The 13,362-nt window shown below is 44.8% G+C and overlaps 1 protein-coding gene across 1 annotated transcript; it reads left to right on the forward strand.

Annotated features, from left to right (window-relative positions):
- Window positions 1-437: 437 nt before the first annotated feature.
- Window positions 438-10,584, forward strand: LOC121088244 (aldo-keto reductase family 1 member B1-like). The gene is made up of 10 exons (XM_040594012.1): window positions 438-571; window positions 1,314-1,481; window positions 2,012-2,128; window positions 3,425-3,502; window positions 3,900-4,022; window positions 7,314-7,420; window positions 7,563-7,644; window positions 8,197-8,280; window positions 9,087-9,169; window positions 9,944-10,584. The coding sequence occupies exons 1-10, from the start codon at window positions 506-508 to the stop codon at window positions 9,984-9,986; spliced, it is 951 nt and encodes a 316-aa protein (XP_040449946.1). The 5' UTR covers window positions 438-505; the 3' UTR covers window positions 9,987-10,584.
- The last annotated feature ends 2,778 nt before the right edge of the window (window positions 10,585-13,362 follow it).

Consider the following 13,362-nt stretch of genomic DNA (forward strand, 5'->3'; position numbering starts at 1 on the left):
TGTGGAGCACAATTTGCAAACAGCTCTTAGGGTGCCAGGAGACACCTCTGTCGTGTCACATCTCCTCTGCCATGTGCTGGGGCGGCTGAGGTGCCACATCAGGGGACCGGGGCGCTGCGGGAGGCTGCCGGCCGGGTGGGAGGCACACGGCCGGCACCGCACACCCCGCGCCCTGCCTGTGCAGTTAGCGCAGCCCCGGCGGCAGCACCCTCAGGCACAACCCGGGTGGCTCCGTGACCGAGGCCCGCAGACGCGGCCTCTTCACCGCTCGGCAGCCGCCCTGGACCCCCGCCGTGGGCCCGGGCCCCAGTGCCGCAGCAGCGCTCCGGACGCCGGCGCCTCCCCGCCATCTCCCCTCCGCGCCGCGCCTTGCCGTGCCGTGCCGTGCCGTGTCGTGTCGTGCCGTGCCGTGCGGGCCCGTCCCCGCCCCGCCCCGCCCCGGCCGCTATTAAAGGCGCTGGGTCGGCAGCTGTTGTCGTGGTGTTGCTGGGCGGCGTGTGGGGCAATGGCGACTTACGTGCAGCTCAACACCGGGGCCAAGATGCCCATCCTGGGGCTGGGCACATGGAAGGTAACGCGGGCCTCGGTGGGGCCCCTCCGCAGGCGGACGGGGCTGCGCAGCGCGGGCCCGGCCCGTTGCCGCCCGTGCGGGACGAGCGCCCTTCCCGGCCCCGCGCTGGGGCAGTGCGGCGGGGGCGGCGCGGCGCAGTCGTGGCCGCCGGTGTCGGAGCTCGGCTCGGGGCCGTCCCTACTGCCACCCCGAGCGCGGCGCTGCCGGCGCCACCGAGCCCCCGGCCGGGGCTCCCCGCCCGGCACGGCGGGGCCGCGGCGGCGCCTGGCACCGAGGGTCGCTCGCTGCCCGCTGGCCCCTCGCAGCAGCCCGAGCCCCGCGGCAGCGCAGCGCTCTGCGCGGGTCGCCGGGGGCTGAGGCCCCTCCGCCGGGCTGAGCCCCCCGTGCTGGCAGCTGCTGAGGGCCGCTCCCCGGGGAAGCGGCGGGGGAGGCGGGGGGGCCTCGGCCCGGCCCTGGGGAGCGGCCCGGCGGGGGGGCCTCGGCGCGGCGGAGTGCGGGGCTGAGCGCGGCGGCCGCGGAACGGCTGCGGCTGGGTGAGAGCTCAGGAACTCTCCTTACAGATGTATATAGGCTCAAAAGGGCTGCACGTAAAGCCGGGGCTCTGTTTGATGCTGTTGGTGGTGTTTTGTTTTACTTCAGTTGGGGGGTTGCTTTAAGAGGGGTGGCCACCTTAATTTTATCTTGCCAGGAGAAAGGTCTTCAATATATATTGATTAGTGTTTCTTGGATATTATTTTTTCAGTCCCCTCCAGGGAAGGTAACAGCTGCGGTAATGGCTGCTGTTGATGCTGGATATCGTCACTTTGACTGCGCCTACGTGTACCAGAATGAAAATGAAGTTGGGGATGGGATCCAGCAAAAAATCAAGGAAGGTGCTGTGAAACGAGAGGACCTCTTCATTGTCAGTAAGGTATGGATCTGGTGGTATAGGATTCCACGAGGCACCTTTTTTTTTATAGTGACCCCCTGGTTCTTTACTTTCTTACTCTGTGGTGTGGCATGGAATAATTCAGAGCATCACTTAGGCCAGTCCTGAGACAAGCTCCCTGCTCTGCCTTGTTCTGTGTGGAGAATATGCAGGGTATGTACCATGGATATGGGTGATGCTTTAAACTGCATGGCATGAAGTTATGCAGTCCTCTTTCATGCCGTATCTGACCTTCTAGTAGGTGACTTTTGAATGAGGTCTTAATTAATGAAACCAGACTGCTTCTGCTAGCTGATGTGACACCCTTCAGTCATGTGTGCTGCCACGGCACATATTGCTGTCATTATGACAGACCAGTCCTGCTCACAGAACAAGCCTCTTTTGAAGATCAGTAGGATAATCTAGTTCCACATCCCCTTCCAAAGGGGACAGGCACTCTCCTGAACAGGACAGAAGGGTTCCAGGAAGTTTAACCCAGGTGGTCATGGTGTGCCTTGGCTTTTCGTCTTTAGCTGTGGTGTACGTTTCATGAAAAGCCTCTGGTGAAGGGAGCGTGCCAGAAGACTCTTGCTGCCCTGAAAGTGGATTACCTGGATCTCTACCTCATCCACTGGCCTCTTGGTTTTAAGGTACAGTAACAGCAATACCTTTTTCTGTTGTGACTGGCAGTTCTGAAGAGCTAAATGGCTGTACAGCCCAGTAACTGCTCCAGCAGACACAGATCATACTGTGTCTGTACATTAGCCCTGTGCTGCTGTGCAGCTTTACTCTGGCTGTGTGAGCCAGGCTGTTTATTCCTACCTCTGAGATTCCTGCTTGCACAGCACCCTCTGCCCTTTTGATCATGGAAGAGGTAGGCCTTGAACTAGGGGTAAGTTTCCCTGCTGCAAGCAAGAGTTATATTGCTCTCCTTTTGATTATTGCCTATGTGTTATCTTATACAAATCCAAAGTGTGTTCAGCGGGCAATGATATGGTTTCCCCTTTGTGGGAAGGAGGGCTGTACTTTGCTGTGTGACAGATTCTTTTGTCTGCATGTTACAGAATTGCAGAACAAGAAAGTATGTTTTCCCTTTCTGTCTATAATCACTGAGCCCTTTAATATGATACAGATTGAACTGACCCTTGCTGTAGGAGCCTTAGTGTTTCACAGACCTTGGATTTCAAAATGTGCAACTTACTAGTTCCTAACTTCTACTGGCTGCATGCAAAGGAACTGTTGTCTCGATTTGAATATTTCTAATCTTAGCCTTTCTGCTAGAGCCTGATCAGAATCTTATTCCTACTTGTTGCTTGTGAGATCAACTGTTTTTCATAGTGTCTGTATTTTTAAAACTAGTTTCCCATGGACATTGCTATCAAAGGAAAAATATGTTGTGGTATAATTTATCAGTAGAAAACAACTAGTTTTGAATGAAGCTGATACTTGGCATGTAGTCCTAACTGGGACACTGGCTGTTCTAACATTCCCTATGCCAGCAACTTAAACAATGGCTCTCCCCATGAAAGACCTGTCAGCAGGTCTGGTCCAATATAGACTGAACATGTTCCAGGTCCTAAGTGGGTCCTTATTACACATTTTAATAAAGCACTTCATTATGTCTACTGGAGAGTTGTGTATATCTTTGTAATAAAGAAAGTAAACTTGTAAACTAGCTAGAATTCTACAAGTGGAGGTTTTATGTTTCTCCTTGTCTATTTTGAGTCAGAGAACATTGCATCCAGCAGAAGTACCTGTCCTTATTGAGATGGCTGTGGGCAAAAGTGCCATAATCCCATGTGAAAGCAAGGGAAAAGACTGAAGAATGTAGATAATGACTATTGGTATGTCCTGCAGTAGGAGTCTGTAGTAGCACCAGCTGAAGACAATGATGACCTAACTTCCCACCAAAGAGTGTTTTAAGCATTTTGCTTTCTCACTGACAGGCAGGAGAGGAGTTGTTTCCCACAGATGACAAAGGCATGTCTATACCCAGCAACACAGATATTCTACAGACATGGGAGGTAAGTTTAGCTACAGCAGGAGAATCACATCTTCTGTTCTCAGCAATCTTTTCCATGTTTTCATTATGTTCAGCAGTCTAAATTCTCATGTATGTAGAACTACTTGGAAGAACTCATTGGTACAATAGCAGATTGTTGGGTATCATTATTTTCCCCTTCTAACTTCCTGTGAATTTCCACAGTCTCACAGAATGAGCCTTTGAGCTTTGGTGAAATGGGAGACATGGCACAAATATACTAGTGCCCTGGTGGTGGGGTGTTTTGTTTGCCTTACCTCAAGCTTGAGCTCTGAAAATCTAAATGCTTTTTTGTCTTCTCATAAAGGAAATAAGCCATGTAAAGAAGAACGTGTTCTTTGGCCCCTGTACTGTGCTGACTTTGTGCTGTTTTCTGTTAGGCCATGGAAGAACTGGTGGATGCTGGTCTGGTAAAAGCCATTGGTATCTCTAACTTTAACCATGAGCAGATAGAAAGAATCTTGAATAAGCCGGGACTGAAATACAAGCCTGCAAATAACCAGGTGAGCATATTCTCTCAACCTCACCTTTTAACAACTTCTAGATGCACAAGGTGCTGCTTTTTATGGACTTTCTGCACTACTGCTTGGAAAAACGGGCAAGGAGCAGTTCCAGAATACCTTTTTTTGAGGGGGAGGGGGCAGAGGGAAATCAGATGAGCTTTAAAAACTTCCTTGAAATAGAGTTAAACTTGGCATATATATATGAGGACCTGAGAGAAAATTGGATGACCTTTTTGCAGCTTTTCTATGGAGTGGCCAGTTGGTGTTGCCTGGGTAATTTAAACAGGAACGTGCTTTATGGAATGATTACAGACTTAATGAGGGTTAGGAGGAAGGAGGAAATGGAGTTGCAATGTAGGCTGTAGGGCAGAAGTGTCCAGATACATAAACTGCACTTAAACAAAAATCTTAGGAACATACAGGTGGTAGAAGACCTTGGAAGATCATCTGCTGTATTTCACAGCTCAGAGCAGCATCAGCTGTGATATCAGACCAGGTTGCCCAGGGCTTTATCCATCTTGAAAGCCTGCAATGATGGAAACTACACAGCCTCTCTAGGCAGTGTGTTCTGCTGTCTGACGCAGTGCCTTGGGTGTATGGGCGGGGGAGGAAGTCTTATATCTGATTTCAACCCCTCTTGTTTAAACTCATGCCTCTCTTCCTCCCCCTGTGCACCAGTAAAGAGCTTGGCTTGTCTTTGCATGAAGCTCTTTCAGGTATTGAAAAGCTGGTATTGGGAAACCTGAAACTTTCCTTTCTTCAAGCTGAACAAGCCCAGCTCCCTCAGCCTTTACCAGCACAACATGTTCTCCAGCCCTCAGCCATCCTGGTGGCCCTCTGAATTCATGACAGTCTGTCAGTCTTTACTTAAGCGGGTGAGAAGGAGGAAAAACTGGACATAGTACTATAAAGATGGTCTGACAAGTGCTTAGTAGAGACAGATCATCACTTGCCATGATTTACTGGCTGTGTTCCAGCTGCCAGGGCTCACTGCTGGTTGGTGTTCAGTTCAGCCTACTATGCCCCCCAGGTCATTTCTAGCATAGGTGTTTTGCAGATAGTCAGGCTCCAGCCTGTGTTACTGCCAGGGGCTTTTCCTTTCCAGGTGCAGGGCTTTTTGTGCAGCCTTGTTGAACTTAATGAGGCTTTTGTTGGCCTGTTCTTCCTGCCTGAGTGGGTTCCTTTGAAGTGGCAGCCCTGTCTTTGGGTGTATTGACTGGTCCTCCCCCAGTTTGGCATCATCTGCAAACTTGACAAGATCATAGCCTGACAGAGTTCTTGAAAAGGACAGATCCCAGGACAGCCCCCTGTGGAGTCTACCTAGACTTGTCCTTGGTTGCTATGGTGTTTGAAGGGCTGTAGTTTCAGTTATTGTTACCTGATTACTAGAACAGGTTAACTTACTGTGTTAGCCTGAGCATATGTATGGAAAAGGGATTTTAACACCTTTTTTTTTTTTTTAGAAAGCTAATAGGATTGTTTTCTTGGAAGTCTATTCAACATAGAACTGAAACATTCTGACAAGTGCAAAATTCATAATTCTGTGCTATAGCTACTCACTATCGGTCCCAGTGTACTTTTAGGAGACTTGGTAGAAGTATTTATACCTTTCAACGTCTACCACACCTCACTGCTGCTGTCATTGTAGCTGATAATTAACTACCCATGTCTCTTGCATAGAGATCATTGATCTTGTATCTCTCACTTGTAAATGTTTGCAAGCTCTCAGCTTACTGTAATCAAGTTAAGCTCAGAACAATGGGTCTTTGGTCCCTGTCCTTCCAAACTTACTGCTCCTGAAGAAATGCTTGTGATCCTGAAAGCTTTTCTGTTATTAACACTTACCAGCTGGCCTAATAATGATAGTGCTTTCTGTAAACACTTTCTCTGTGCAGATGTTTGACATGTGATGCAGTAATCCCCTGCATTTGGTGCCATTCCCATTCTTAATTTGGATGCAGTTGGTATGCACGTTGGTTTTGGTTGTAGTGAGAAATTATTTTGCAAAGTAGTAGTTGTGTTACAATGATCCTAGTACTTGGTTCAGTAAGAAATCTGACTCTGAAGTACTTGATCATTATCATACAGTGTGGATTGCAATAGCTTAAGACACTTCTTTAAAGATATCATAGGCTTTTCATCCTGGTCCAAACATAAGCCTAATAATATAGCTCAGTTCTTCAGCTTGAGTGCCAGTAGGGAGTAAGAATGACTTTGCCTCATTTATATTGCATAAATTCTATCTATTGAATAGTTGAGAAAATAACTGGATGTTCTCTTGAGCAGCTGTTTCTGGAGCTGCTGAAGCAAAATAAATACATATAATACGTCCCAAACTGAGTTGTCATGTTTAGTATTCCAGCATGCTGCAGAAGGGAAACAGCTGTGCAAGCTTCTGATAACAGCAAGCAGCTAGAACCACAAGTAAGACACTCAAGACAGTAAACTGATCCTGTGTTTTGCACTCTTTTGCTCTGTTGCCAAGAGCACAAATTTCCAGGGACTTCCCTCAGAAAGAGCAGGAGGGTGCTCTTTCCCTGGTGTGGAGCTATCCTGGAAGTCCAGCTATGCAAACTATTAAATGTTCATTTTTCAGCCTCCTGACGCGGGAATAATTCCTGTTCCCTACTGCATATCTGCATGTTAGCTTGCCAGAATACAGATCCACTGTTAAGGAGTCTGTAGCCTGTTATGTAGATAATCTTCCAGAGATTCATAGTAAGTACATGTGTTTATGAGAAGTCTGTAATGGACCACAAGCTAAAAGTCTAAAATATGTAGCAGCTAGCCATTCTCACTCTTTGGACTAGGAGGTTTTCAGTGTTAGTATTGACACAAAGCAAATAAAACCTAATGAAACAATACTGGTATTGAGGTTAATATGGTTGTTGTAAAGGAAAAAAACCAACAACAAACACCACACTCCACCATTATTCAATGTTTAAGTAGGGACGAAAAGACCTTTGTACTTACTAGTCTGCTATCCTGTTGTTATGAGTTTTACAGTTTTCTTAGGTGTGCATTTTACTGAACTGCTCCATTTAAGCAACTGTGTAGCTGGTCATCCCATGTGCTGGAGATTATACAGATCAGCATAGTTTTAATGAGTGGTGTTAGCAGTCTTTGGACCCATCACTATAAGGAAAGCTACTTGTAGAAAGAGAGCGGGGGCATATAGAAAACAAAGGATGCATAATATTGTACAGAGTATAAATTAGAATTAAAAACTAATCCCTGGAACATCTTAAAACAGTTAAATCACTGTAAATCTCTGTACTCTTATGTTGGCAGATTGAATGTCATCCATACCTTACCCAGGAGAAGCTGATCAAGTACTGTCAATCCAAGGGGATTGCTGTGACAGCGTACAGTCCACTTGGCTCTCCTGACAGACCATGGTAAGATCACATTTTGCGAGGGAGCTGGCATGAAACTTTGAGACTACAAGTGCACCATTAATTATTCATCCAGATACAGGTCTCTATCGCTAGGTTGGATCTGTGGAGGTTTCTAGCCACTGATCTTCTTTCCTCTGTGTAGGGCTAAGCCAGAGGATCCTTCCCTTCTGGATGACCCCAAGATCAAAGAGATTGCAGCCAAGCACAACAAAACCCCAGCACAGGTAGGTAGGTACCAGGCAGTGGGGACTCCTTCCTGTTACGCAGCCTTAACAACAGCTAAAGACAACGTAAAGGACAGGCTGGCTCTTCGTTCCCTGTCACCTGTGGTGCTCTTCTGTGGTTTTAAGTAGCAACACAAGTTTGTTTACTTTGTAGCTTTCAATGCATGCTTGCAAGGGCTCTTTGACCATCAGCAAGAAACGATTTCTTGACCTGTCTTCAGATGTTGTCATGTTTCAGTTTCCCTTAAGTCCTGTTGCAGAAAATAAAAACTTGTATACCCTACTAAGTCTAGGTGGGAATGAAAAAAGTAAGTATCACTGAAGTGAAAGGGGAAGGAGAAAGGAAGCCTTTTATGTGGGGCTTCACCCCTTTTCTGTTTGCACTCTAGAAAGTGCCATTTAGAATTCAGGTATGATTTGAAATGCAGCTCTGCAGAAATGGGTTAACTCTGCTGAATTGTACAGTTTGTGGCAAACAACTGTCGGAACAGGCTCTGCTTGCGATAGAACAAAACCCATCCTCCCTCTGACTTGGTGATATATCTTCTGCAGGTTCTTATTCGGTTCCACATCCAGAGAAATGTGATTGTGATTCCCAAGTCTGTCACACCACAGCGCATTGTGGAGAACTTCAAGGTGAGTCGTTAGGAGTGAGCTGGGTGCTGCCCTTCAGGGGTGGCATGGCTTCTCCCTGCAGAGCAATCGGTGATCCTTCCAGGTCCTCCTCAGGCAAGAGGACTGGGCTTTTTCTCTCTGTATGTTTACCTGCACTCTACTGAGGGCTAAACTTAAGGTTACAGCTGGAAAGCAGGAGTAAACGAAGCTTTTAGAAATATTATACAGATAACCTTAGCAGTCATGTTATGTGATACTTCCTGTTCCATGTCATGTGGGTGAGTTGTCTGACAGCTTGCCTAGGGCCCTGGGTGCACCAGCACGCCACGAAAGGCTTATGTAGAGCAAGCACTGCTAAGAAAATACTCCTGGTGTCCATAAACCCTGTTGCTGCTCCTGGTTCAGTGGTCCTTGACTGAAACCACTATTAGGATTTTGGAAGACGTGTAATCGCATTAGTTGGAATATGAAAGTCTTGTAGATGTTCCTTTGAAATAGGACAGAAAGATGCATCTTTCCCAAGTGGAGAATGGAGACACTGTGCAACACTAAGTGCTCTCTAAACTTAAAACAATGGGCACATGTAACTGCAACTTGAGATATTTTTTTTCTTAACTTGTCCCTCCCCTACTCTGACTAGTAAGTAGAGTCTTGGAAATCCAGCAAGCCATCTTTTTCCTTTCCCACCTTCACAAAACAGTCATTTCTTCTAACAAGCACCCCTGCGCTATTGACTTGTTCTTTAATTTTGTGGTTGGGTTGGGGTTTTTTTGCTTACAGTTTCTGATATGTTCAGAGAGGTGACTTCCAGCTGTTTCTCTTGCCAGGTGTTTGACTTTGAATTGACTAAAGAGGAGATGGCAGCTATTCTCAGCTTTAATAGAAACTGGAGAGTCTGTGCAATGAGCACGTGAGTGGCAGTGTTTTGGTTTGGGTTTTGTTTTTTCCAAGCTGTTATCGGTATGTCATAGTCTAGTATATGAAGTTAGAGATAGTAAGTTTGGTGAAAATTCAGGACGTGCAAACTCAATTTCTCAAGGGATCATCCTCAAAATAATGTTTTCAGAGTAAGCTTTTAAATGTTTGTTACAAACCAAATCATGATGAGCATAAAGCAAACTTCATGTTCATTTTCAGTTCAGTCTCCAAGAAACTCTTTGTAGCTGGAGTTGCAACAGGAGGCTTCCTATTAATAATTTTTATTTTCTCCATATTGGAGAACTGAGCATGATGCAGACTCAAGTTCTTAATTAACTTCGCTTGTGGTATTTTGTCTTTTTGCCATGACTCTTAAGTATATTAGAAAAACTGTGTTCTTCAGGAGTGGTTGGGAAAGTAAATAAACATCCAAAAAGTAAAATAAGGATTTGCAGCTTTGAAGCCTAAATCCAGATATGAAATCTATGTTGGAAGGCTGCAGAAAAGCCTTCCTGGCAGTAAACAGTGAAACCTCGAATTGGCTGTCTGCAAAGCACGTAGGTCCTGTCACCTGAAATGCTCAGTCTGAGCAACAGAAGGCACTCAAGAATTTTTCTGTTTGCAAATGCAGTGTACCACCAAGGAACACAGAAACAGACTGGTTTTATACAGTTCAGCTCCTCTGTTGGTGGCTCTTCGCATTGGTTACAGCTGCATATGGTATCTTTTGGAGATAAGATAATCTTTCCTCCTTGATTTCCTTCAGGTGCAAAACTCACAAGGACTACCCTTTCAATGCAGAATACTGAAGATGGACACCTGCCTTTCTCCAGACTTTTCAGATATGCTTCTGCTGTTGCCTATGAGTTGTCTACGTAGCTTTCTCACTGCATCAGATTCCCCCACCCCAACTTTTTCTCCCACAAAGATGCAGTATATGTACTCGGTGATTTTGTGGTGTTGGTTGGTTGGTTTTTGTTTTTGTTTTTTGGAAGAAGGAAATGCTAAAATGGTTCTGAAGAGCACCCTGTATGGACTAGTAGATTCTTTGCCAAACTGCATGTCTGGAATCGGTAAGCAAAAAACACTGAGAAAGTTTGAACGAGCAGTCACTTTCATTTTGGAATACTGTGAATTGGAGCTAGTGACTGTTGTTGTCTGGAAGGACCAGGATATTGGCAGATATTATGTAATTAATGAGGTCTGTTTTTTTCTGATTACTTCTGGGTTTGGTTTTGGGTTTGTTTTTTTTTTGTAACACTCCATGCATCTTTCTCAAATTGGAAGTGCAAGTTGATTTCTAAGCACAGCAGTTTGTACCTGGGTAGCTCTTTGAAAAGTGTATAGGTCCTAGTTTCTTGATGATATGAAAGCTGTTTTTGCTTATAATAAAATACAGTTTCATTACTGTGTGTAACTAGATGGTTATTTCAGCAATGCTCTAATGGTAGTAATGCTGGAGTAGCTGTATTGTATCAGCTGTCTCCAGAGATTACATAAAAGCAAGGAAAATCACTGTCCCCTAAGAAATAATCTGTTGATATTTCTCCAGTATGACCTGCTAGCTGTCATGCTGGTGCACATGTAGAACACCTGAGTGTGATGTACCTGTGGCCATTGAGTCTGCTTGAGCCTCTCTTTAAATAGAGCTGTCTTGGTAAGTCTGACAGCTAATATACTAATCTTTAAGTAGTTCTTTATTTTACTGAAGTGTTAGTATACTTTAGCTAGTAGAAAACTCATTCCCTTGAAGACATGAGGCCTACACAGCACCCTGTGGGATTATTTCACTAAGAAGTAGAAAGCTGGCCCTTTCCAGGCAGTCAATACATGATGCAGGAAAGAATTCTGTGCTTGTACAAGCTACCATTTGCAAATACAGTAAAAATGGGTTTCCAAGAAAATCCTGTCATGAGCTAGCAGATCAGAAACTTACTACTTTGGGACGACAGAAAAATAGGCTTACACCCAAATTTTGACATGTAAGGTGTGTTTGTCCCTTGGGTTGTTGGTTTTTTTTTTAAATATATATAGTCTTCACAATACTTGCAGGTAATGGTTTTAAAGTTGTTGCCTTCTGAGAGCTGCTTCAGACTTCACTAAATGTATTTGGGCACTTGTAAAAACAGGGGCTAGTATTGGGTGATGTTCTTGTGAATTTTTTTCCAAAGTCTGAGCAGATCTAGAGCATAAACTTATCTATCAAGCAGGTTGTGTAGGCCTGGCAGAAAGGGGGTTCTTTCTGAATAGATGAAAAAAGGGAGATGCCATAACTCTTAATGCATAATCACTCCTAAATGGTAAACATAAAGTAGGATTCTGATTCTGTAACTGCATAGTATAGTGTACCTTAAAGGAAACTCAGCCAGGTTATAGTGTACTGTGAATGCAGCTGTTCTCAAGCCATTTGCAAAGTAGGTGGCTTGTTTCCTGATACTGATAAAAAGGTACTAAGGAGTCATGCTAATAACTCTTTCTTTCTGATACGTGGTAGCCATTATATTGGGAAAACAGACTGTTATTTTCAACTGCTTCTTTTAAGTCTACACTATCACTGAGGCCAGTCTTTACATGCATCGTGGTTTTGGCCAGAATAACTTACAATGGGCTGAACAGACAAGACTGAGTTAACTTTTACAGCATGAGGAGGGAGGAGAGAATCAAGATCTGACTCTAAGCAGTGTTCTCTAATGCTGATTCTCCTAACATAAATTGATTATAATCACTTTAAATTCTTAGCTTAAAAGCAAATACAAAAGTTTTGGTTCTGCAGATGGTTTTGTATGTCTATAATGTGATAAATAAAAGCCCAAAGGCATGTGAAAACAGAATGGCTGATGATGTTAGACTAGTCTGAGCTGTGACAGAAAACTGTTTGAGGCAATGTTGACTTGCTTAGAAGCAACATTTTTGTGACAAGTGTGTTCTGGCAAGAAGTTACATTGAAGGTCAGGTTTCCAAAATAGTACATCAGGTTCTGTTAATTTCCTCTGTTTTCATTTCACAGTAACTTTCAAAAGTTTGTGCCTGAAACTTTCCATTCTGAGTAGGAATTTTACTGGAGAAGGCTTTCAGACTGCTTCGCAGCAGAAGGGAGACTAGCTAGCACTCCGGGTGGAGCGGTAATGTAACAGGCGCTCTCTGTATTCTGCTGGATGACTTAGTGGGAAAGAATTTGGAAAGGGTCGTTCTGGGACACAGTGCAGCACTTACCTGGCAGAGGGCTGGCATGCTTGGTGAAATGAGTGGGAGTAGAGGAAAAAGAAGCACCTGAGTGAAGGGACAATGATGCATGAGCTTGAACAGAAAGCAGGCTGTTGTCAGAATGGATGAGGAATGAGGAGGGAATGATGGAAAACCCTGTCAACCCATAATGATTTTTGGATTGCTTCTTCAAGGCCAGATATAATTAAATAAGGCTGATCTAGAGGAAGAGCCAGTCTTCTAGACTGCAGCCAAGTCTTCCTTTAATCTAGGTTGATCTGGGGATTGTTACAGTAAAATTAAATGGCTGTTGTACCCCCATACTTGTGCCACGCTGCCTACAAGGGCAGAGATTTCCTTTCATCTCTTAAAAGGTAAAGTGGAAAGATCAAAGAATTAGATATCCGGAGCCTAGCATTCCTGATAACTGAGCTCTTCCTGCTATAACTGTTCACAGCATTTGTTTTTGTATTTTGATTCGACGGATCTCTGGGTTTCTGATCAAAGCACTTTAAGGACAAATACAATCTTGTAGCTCTTCCAATGAAAAGTGGTTGTTTTTTGTTTTGAGTTTTTTATTTAAGAACTTGTAGTTCGGCTCCACCTTGTTGGCCTCTCTTACTAGACTTTCTCAGGACTCTGCAGCAGGAGTTAAGCTAGCATGATACTGTAGCACATCCTGGGGAAAGAATTCAGCCTACAGGAGCAGAGACAGAAAAATCACGTTCTTGGGACAGGTAGAATTGGTACTTGCGCTCAAAATGTGTTTCACTTCCAGCTGCACTCTCACTGCTTCAAATGATACCAGGTTAGCAGGCCTTTCTTCACGGTAAAATGGCTCTCAGAACAGATCTATTGCTGTGGTAGCAAAGAATGATGAACTGATTTATCAGGGAGAACAGGTAGAGAAAATTAGCAGTTACCTCATTGGAGGTGGCAAGATGCCTTTTATGAGACTTTTTTGGGGGGTAGTAGAGGAGA

The sequence above is a fragment of the Falco naumanni genome, chromosome 5 (assembly GCF_017639655.2).
Source record: "Falco naumanni isolate bFalNau1 chromosome 5, bFalNau1.pat, whole genome shotgun sequence".
Taxonomy (NCBI): domain Eukaryota; kingdom Metazoa; phylum Chordata; class Aves; order Falconiformes; family Falconidae; genus Falco; species Falco naumanni.

Coding starts and splice junctions, on each gene's coding strand:
- LOC121088244 (XM_040594012.1), top strand. CDS start 506: ATGGCGACTTACGTGCAGCTCAACACCGGGGCCAAGATGCCCATCCTG. Junction 7,421..7,562: donor GGCTCTCCTGACAGACCATG/GTAAGATCACAT, acceptor TCCTCTGTGTAG/GGCTAAGCCAGAGGATCCTT. Junction 9,170..9,943: donor AGAGTCTGTGCAATGAGCAC/GTGAGTGGCAGT, acceptor GATTTCCTTCAG/GTGCAAAACTCACAAGGACT.